This window comes from Eschscholzia californica, unplaced genomic scaffold (genome assembly GCF_041429995.1).
Source record: "Eschscholzia californica isolate CP2 unplaced genomic scaffold, dmEscCali1.0.p SCAF_2, whole genome shotgun sequence".
NCBI lineage: Eukaryota > Viridiplantae > Streptophyta > Magnoliopsida > Ranunculales > Papaveraceae > Eschscholzia > Eschscholzia californica.
In genome coordinates this window covers 22843722-22851962 of record NW_028238309.1, presented here as the reverse complement: position 1 = coordinate 22851962, position 8241 = coordinate 22843722, and the positions used below count along the sequence as shown (strand labels likewise).

Sequence of the window (8241 nt, the reverse complement as noted above, 5' to 3'; positions counted from 1 at the left end):
CATAAAAAAGATATCCATTTACAACTAATAACCATGATCATTGTATTTCTATAGGGTTCACTAAAGCACTATCCTGAATTTATCAAGCCAATAACAAAATCCATAAACACAGCCACTCTTTCTATAGGGTTCACCAAATACCAGACACATGCAATTCACAAAAATGGCAACCATCACAGATCAAAGTAAGAGAGAACAACTACAAAATTTCAGCCATTTTAAATCTATTAACTCAAGATAAACTTATTCTACACTGAATAAATATTTCTTATCAATTATAAACTACATTTTGAAGTTATTTAACTAAAAACAAATGTATCCAAACATTCTCACTCAAATCGAGATGATCACTTAGTCGGGTTTTTTTTTTTTTTTTGATGAAAGAACTTAGTCGGGTTTGAGTTCAAGAAGAAAATAACCTCTTGATTCCAGTTTTCTGCTCTCCCGTCAACCTTGTCGGAAACCTGATATTAAACTTGATTTTCAAGTTTCCTTTCCTTGAAGGGTCTTTAGGAAGCGGCATACCTTCTCTTGGAACAATTTCTTCATGGTTTGGTTGAATCACACTTGTTATCGGAATGGTTAAGTTTCTTCCATCAAGAGTAGTGAGATGAACCGTGTACCCTGTCAATGCTTCAACCAAAGATATTTTCTGAGTCACGATTAAATCGTTTCCGTCCCTTGTGAAAGTACTATGTGGTTTTTCGTCAATGACGAAAACCAAATCTGCAGGAGTTACATTAGGCATTTCGTTGCCTTTCTCTGGGAATGTTATCTTTGTTCCTTTCTTCCATCCCGGTTTTATGTTAATAGTTAGTATCTCCTCAACCGTCGTTGTTCTCCTGGTTAACCATGCATTTTAAGAAGTAAATATGATAGCACAAATATAAACAAAAACGAACTACATATACAAAAGTCGGAGCCAAAAGTCTTGGCCGAAATCATATGTTGAACCATGTCATTGTTAGAGTGAAATATATATATATATATATATATATATATATGTGTGTGTACCAATGGATTTGATACTCATAGAAAATAGCCATCCGACAGAAGGAGACTCGAATGCAAATCATAGGATGCATGAAATATCAAACACGATTGACGATTTCACACAATAATATCCGTTTTAATCGACGCAAACAAAACCATCCATTTCAAGAGTAGAAGTACATATAGTAAGCATTAGCATATAGAGATAAAGATTGGGGTTTATTAGCAAGCAAATACAGAGTTACCTCGGCCTCAGCAATATGTGTAATGAGATAATCTAGTAATAGAATTTGAAAAGAAGTAATAAAACTTACCCACTAGCATCAACGATCTCCCGAGAAATTTTCATCTTCTTGGAGGCCCCTTTATAAAGATCTTCCAAGCTACAAGGCAATGTATTCTCTATTGCAGAAGCCTTACGAGGTTGATTCATCGATCCCCCTCCGAATGAAGCGAATGCATCATCCCCAAACATTCCACCAAACCTTGAAGCTCCCCTACCACCACCACCTCCCATTCCCCCAAATGGGTTTCCACCACCACCCATTCCTCCAAATGGGTTTCCACCACCTCCCATCCCTCCAAAAGGACTCGAATTCCCGAAAAATTCTGCAAAGATATCATCAGCATTTCTTGGGTTGAATCTAAAAACTGTTGGGCCATCTCCACCAGGGTAAAAGGAAGCTCCACCAGGACCTCCAGCACCTGGTGGAGGTACTTGACCTTTTAACCCCTCTTCACCATATTGATCATACACAGCCCTCTTTTGAGGATCACTAAGAACCTGCAAAAAAATATATGTTTATAGCACATGCCAAATGAATATAGAAAGAAAGATGTGGTGATGAAATAAAGTTACATGACTATGGGTAGCATTAAAAGGCCACCCAAAGAAACAAAACAAACCCTAAATTCCTTAGGTTATGGCTAATTTTCAATAGCATAAACAGAGAAATTATGAATCAATTAGAAAGTAAAATTTATGAATTAGGTTAAACAAGTACTCTAAGGAATAATACAAAACAGATAACATTGAATATCAAAAGATCCAATGCGAATATCAACAAAACTTAACATGAACTAGTTGAAACAATAAAGATTACAAAATCATCTGTTTTAATACTTAATCAGTAAAAAACTCATCACAGAAAAGCAAGCAAATAGAAAAACCCATCACTGAATCATGTGATACTCAATTAGAGAAAGAAAGAAAGAAAGAAAGAGAGAGAGAGAGGGGATTGAATACTTACTTCATAGGCTTCAGAAATCTCTTTGAATTTAGCTTCAGCTTCTTTCTTGTTATTAGGGTTTTTATCAGGATGCCATTTCATAGCAAGTTTTCTATAAGCTTTCTTAAGATCATCATCATTAGCATTCTTATCAACTTGTAAGATCTTATAATAATCAACTCCCATTATTTAACTCTCCTTCTTACCTTCTCTTTCTCCTAATAACTATCTCGGAGAAACTGTACTGAATCTTTTCGAATTGCCCTTGCTTCGAAATCGTAGTTGTTGTTGATCAGAAATCGGTGGGTTGGCGTTCGATTAAAGGAATTTAAAGAGAGAGAAATAGAAATTTGTATAGAAGGAAGAGAAAGGTGTAGAAGGTTCCAGAAAGTGAATACTCTCCAGAGCCTACTCGTCATCTTTGGGGATTTTCACATTATTTAAAGAAAGTGGCCTTTTTTTTAGGTCGCGGCTTCGGGGCATAAAGAATAATCTCCGGGGAATAAATTCTCGAGGGAATATGTGTTCTTTTGGGGATTTTCACATTATTTAAAGAAACTGGCCTTTTTTTAGGTCGCGGTTTCGGGGCATAAAGAATAATCTCCGGGGAATAAATTCTCGAGGGAATATGTGTTCTTTTGTATATTCTCGGGTGCATATTTTATTTTAGTCCGTAAACTCATTTGATCAAACATTGCCCCCTAATCTTCATCTTCTTTATCACCTTCACCACAACAACTTCCCACTACTACCATTCCGACCACCATGGACACCTCTTCTCTCTCCTCTCTCACGCATTGCGATCCTCTCTATTGGTCTCTCCCTCTCAAAACTTACCTCTTTGGACATTAGAGTTATGATAATGATCCTTATCACAAGTGAGAAAAGAAGTTAAGAAACAAAAATGGAGTCGAAAAGTTCATTTGTTAGGGTATAGAGATAGGAGAAGCATATATACTACAGGAGTATAGAAATGGCTGCACCAACTTGACCTCCATCTTGATGAACAGTCTGAGAGACTAAACCCATCGAGCCAATACTTCCACCACCATAAACAAGATTCAACTTTCCTTACACCTAAAACTCAATAACCCTAATAAAACACAAACAAGTTAGTAAAAAGGGAAAGGCCAGGTGGGATAGATTGACGATGGAAGTTAGAAATGGGTTTAACAAATCTTTCTTTCCAGAACTAATACCACAAAAAACACACACTTAAATCTTGATGACTTCTTCCCAAGTTTATCTTCCATCCTATTCTCTCTCTATGTCCCAGATCACTGTTACTTGTAGTTCAAGACTTAAAATTGGTATTACTAAGTCAATACCCATAACACACATCCATGACTTTATAGGAAGATTAACAGTAGTAACAAACATCCATGATTTTATAGGAAGATTAGGAGAAGATGAAGATTAAGGGGCAATGTTTGATCAAATAAATTTTTGGGTTAAAAGAAGAATATGGCCACTAAGTCAATATTTATTGACTGAGTCTTTACGCCCCGGAGATTTTTCTTTATTCCCCAAAGCCGCGACCTTTTTTTACCACATCTTTCTATTACCGCTCTGCAGAGCTTACTTGAATCTGTCCGGCCCAATCGGACCTAATAGCGGGTTAGGGCATTGTACTGTCCGATCCGTCCGAATCCGACTCTATTAGGTCTGAGTCCGATCAAACCCGCCCAATTCCCACTCCTAGGTGTGGGAATGGGTCGGATGACGGCCTTCAAAACACTCTTAATTCGGGCTCTGAGGATTTAATCAGGTAGGTTATATTACCTTAGTTTTCAAAATTTGTCCAAGCTTGAAAAATATTTGAATTTGTCGAGTATCAGACAGTCGAATCTCGGATTTTCAATATCAAAATACATTTAATATCTAAGAAATTATTAATCGATTTCATACATCTTTTTATCGGGTCACCACTATATTTTGTCGCTTTGGTCACCACCACTATACAACCATCACGTCCAGTGGCGTATCCAGAATTTAGTTTTAGGGGTTAAAAACTTACTACATCACTTCCGTTCAGGGTCGGCCCTGAGGGGTACGCAGGCGAAGCCTCGCTTCGGACCCCCAGGGCCAAAGGGCCTCAGAGGAAGATTATATAGAAAGAATTAGGGGGCTCCCGATTTATTTCATATTTATAAACACTTATTACTAAAAATAACAAGTAGTCTATTGTAGCTCAATTGGTAGAAAGCATGTCAAAGAGTCCAAACAACCAAGGTTCAATTTCATGCATAAACATTTTTTCCTTCTTACATTTTATTTTTTTAAATTACTTTACTTGATACTTTTTTTTTTGAGTAAACCTTACATCAACCAATAAAGTTACATAGTTCAGACCCAAAAGAAAAAGAAAGACCAATACAGTTACTTAGGGGTTTATACATAACATAGTTAACAGTAGAAGGTACTAAAGAAGTAAACATTAAACTTGAGGGGGGTAAATCGAAGCCGCCAGTAAATGAACGTCCTCATTCTGGAATTTGGGGCAATAGTAGAGAGACAGCTGTTGTCTATTCACCCTCACTCGTAAGCCATGGATTTCCCTAATAAGTCTCCACGGGGCATCAATCTCGACCGATGAGATTAGGTCAATTAAGACCCTGCAATCTCCTTCAAGTATAAAATCTTGTAACCCTAGTTCCTGTGCTAGATTCAAGCCGCATTCTAATCCCTTCATTTCAGCATGAAGAGCTGAACTAGGTTCCAAGCTCCATATTTTCGTTCCAATGATCGTCTCTTCGTGATTTCTTGCTAGAGAAGCACATGATGCTTGATTTCCTCTATATGATCCATCAAAGTTTACCTTGTATTTTCCCATGGGAAGAGGAAACCAGCTATTTATCTGCATAACGGAGTTAGTAGTGGAGGGAATATTAAGATCAGTGACATACCTTAGTTGTTCTTTTGCCAACCACCAACATCTGTTTAAATCGGGCGTAATGTTTCTAAAATGACAATTGTTTCGAATTTTCCACCACTCCCACATAAGATACGTGAGTTTATACCAACTTTCTGTTCCATTCTCTTTTAGTTCTAATAATCTATTCAAGGTACTAACCGGATCTTCATGTATATGTTGTAGGTGTTGGAGATCTGCTATTTGAACCAATTCCTTGTATTTCGGGCAGTGGGCAAAAAGATGTACTGTGGTTTCCAATTCACCTTCATTACACTAAGACAGAACTGAGGTATGTATTGTACTCTTTTGCCAATATTGTTTAGAGTTGGTAGACCCTCTTGAATGATTCTCCAAATAAACAACTGTATGTTGGGGTTCATCTCTGGGATGTTCCAAAATCTTTTCCACTGAAATGTTTGTACTTGAATTGGCATTATAGGCATATTTTTTATCTCAGTATAATACGATTGTGGGGAAATTTTACCATTCTCTTTAGGGCACCAAATGGGAGTGTCTTTTTGAACTCCATTACCTATTGCTGTATTTCTAATGGCATTGATAGACTCTGTAGTAAAGTACCATTCGATTAATTCCATATTCCATTATCCTGAATCTTGAAGAATCAAATCAGAAACCCAGCATATATTAGTAGGAAGATCATGTAATAATGTCGGACTATTATCGATTAAATTAGGGACCCAAGGGTCCGAAATAATATTAATCGATCTGCCATCACCGATTAGCCAAATAATGTTCTTTCTCATGGTGGAGTTCGAATTAATGATGGCCTTCCAAAAAGGGGAAGAACCTTGTGTTGAATCTAACATCCAGAAGTAGTTCCTTTAAGATACTTAGCCTCTAATAGCTTTACCCATGTTGCTTGTGGATTTGTTAGTATTCTCCAAGTCATTTTGGCTATTAATGATTGATTAACTTCTCTGATCGATCGAATGCCAAGGCCTCCTTTATGCTTAGAAGTAGTTATTATCTCCCAATTTGTAAAATGAATTTTCCTTTCTTGTTGATTGTGCTCACACCAGAATTCTCTTTCAATTCTTTCCAACTTATCAACTACTTGAATTGGTAACAATTGATAACTGCATGGATAGGTATAGAATGATCATAGTATAGATTTAATGAGTACAATTTTTCCTGCTTGTGAAATAAAGTTTTGTTTCCAACCAGCTAGGGCATTTTCAAATTTTCGATCAACCATTTATGACTCTGTACTTTGTTTCCTGGTTTGAGAAGTAATGCTCCCAGATATTTTTCTCGATCATTCATAAGTGGAGCTTGGAGTCTAGTAGTGAATTGTTGTTTCATTCCTTCTGGTACACCTCGGCTGAAATATAATGAAGACTTGGAGTAGTTTACCTGCTGTCCTGAAAAGCTCGAATGTTCATTCATTATTTGTATTATTGCATTTAAATTATCAGTATTAGCTTTCCCGAATATAATCAGGTCATCAGCAAAGAGTAAATGTGTAATACTCGGGCTGGTCTGATTAATTTTGTATCCTGTAAACACTTTTTGGTTTTCATAATGATTAATCAGGAGGGAGAGAGACTGTGAGGATAGGATGAAGAGATAGGGTGATAGAGGACAACCCTGTCTCAGGCCTCTCGAAGTCGAAAAATTTCCCACCCTTTTCCCATTGATCTGGATATTAAAGGTTGCAGTCGAAATACAAGACATAATAAGATTCAGAATGACGCCATTAAAATCCGAGACCTTAAGAACCAATTCAAGATAAGTCCAGCTAACTCTATCGTATGCTTTGGTCATGTCCATTTTGAGAGAAAAAGTCCCATTTTTAGCCCTAGAGTTGTGCATCGAATGTAATAATTCTTTGGTGATAATAATGTTGTCCATAATCTGTCGAATTGGGACAAAAGCATTCTGAGTCCACTCTATGTTGTTTTCTAGATATGGTCGGATACGGTTAGCAATTAATTTAGTGATGAACTTATAAACCGAATTACATAAGGAGATCGGCCGGAATTGAGAGGCCATACTCGGGTTTCTAATCTTCGGAATCAAGGCTAGAGTAGTATTATTAAGAGAAGGATGGATGCAACCTGTTTGAAAAACCTCCTGAATGTATTGAATAAGCTCGGGTCCAATAGTCTCCCAGTGTTGTGTTGGAAGAAAAAACAGGGGAGTCCATCTGGACCTGGACTCCTAATCGACCCCATTTCCATGACTACTGCCTTGATTTCGTCAGCAGAAGGGACCCTAGGCCATCTGTTCCATCGAGAACACCTTGTATGCATTGATAATATCGGTTGGTGGTTGATTAACCTGTTCCGCTGCAAATAAGTTCTGAAAATAATCAAAAAGTTCACTAGAATTCTCCTCTTCGTTTCTGAATATTTGACCATTAGTGAGTGTAAGTTGGTGGATTTGGTTTTTCTGTCTCCTGGTAGACACTGCCACATGAAAAGCCCTTGTATTTCTATCCCCGTTTTTTACCCATTTCGTCCTTGCTCTTTGCTGTTGTTTAGTACATTGAAGGTTCTCCAAGTAAATGATTTCTTCTTGTACTTTACTCTCGATATTGAGTAAATTTTTGTTAGTAGTTAACTTTTTAATATCCAAAAGGCGTTTTCTCAGAAAAATGAGTCGGTTTTTAATAAGTCCAAGCGCTCTTTTACTCCATCCTCTTAATGAGTCTTTAACATTTTGAATTTTATCAAGAAAAGGACATGTTTCTGCTTCCCATGTAGTTTGAAAAGTAGCCGAGTAGTGTTCGTGTTTAGTCTAGAAAATCTCAAATTTCGCAATAGTTTGAAGGGGTTGACCTTGGACTTGTAATTTCAACAAAATAGGGGCGTGATTGCTGTTGTAACACGGAAGGTGAAATACTCCGGCCTCAGGGAAATGCATTAACCACGTTGCGTCACATAATACTTTGTCTAGTCTTTCTTTAGTTAGATGGTGCAAAGCCTTTCTGTTGGTCCACGTAAAAGCTGGTCCTTAAATCCCAAATCCAATAGATGAGAGTCACGAATAAATCTCGGAAAAGAATTTAAAAAAGGAATGTTAGAAGAACCCCCCCCCCCCCCTCCCCACTTCTCTGATGGGTCAGCAATAACAATCAGATCC

The 8241-nt window shown here is 37.3% G+C and overlaps 1 protein-coding gene across 1 annotated transcript; it reads right to left on the bottom strand.

Annotated features, from left to right (window-relative positions):
• Positions 1 to 207: 207 nt before the first annotated feature.
• On the bottom strand, positions 208 to 2671 carry LOC147556965 (uncharacterized). The gene is made up of 3 exons (XM_086657962.1): positions 2244 to 2671; positions 1308 to 1777; positions 208 to 842 (listed from the first exon to the last, which is right to left on the bottom strand). The coding sequence occupies exons 1-3, from the start codon at positions 2406 to 2408 to the stop codon at positions 404 to 406; spliced, it is 1074 nt and encodes a 357-aa protein (XP_086514088.1). The 5' UTR covers positions 2409 to 2671; the 3' UTR covers positions 208 to 403.
• Between the last annotated feature and the right edge of the window lie 5570 nt (positions 2672 to 8241).

Bases quoted from the DNA above. Each gene is read 5' to 3' on its own strand.
- LOC147556965 (XM_086657962.1), bottom strand. From the start codon at position 2,408: ATGGGAGTTGATTATTATAAGATCTTACAAGTTGATAAGAATGCTAAT. The intron at 1,778-2,243 runs GTAAGTATTCAA...ATTTTTTTGCAG, and splicing joins AGATTTCTGAAGCCTATGAA to GTTCTTAGTGATCCTCAAAA. The intron at 843-1,307 runs GTAAGTTTTATT...ATGGTTAACCAG, and splicing joins GAGATCGTTGATGCTAGTGG to GAGAACAACGACGGTTGAGG.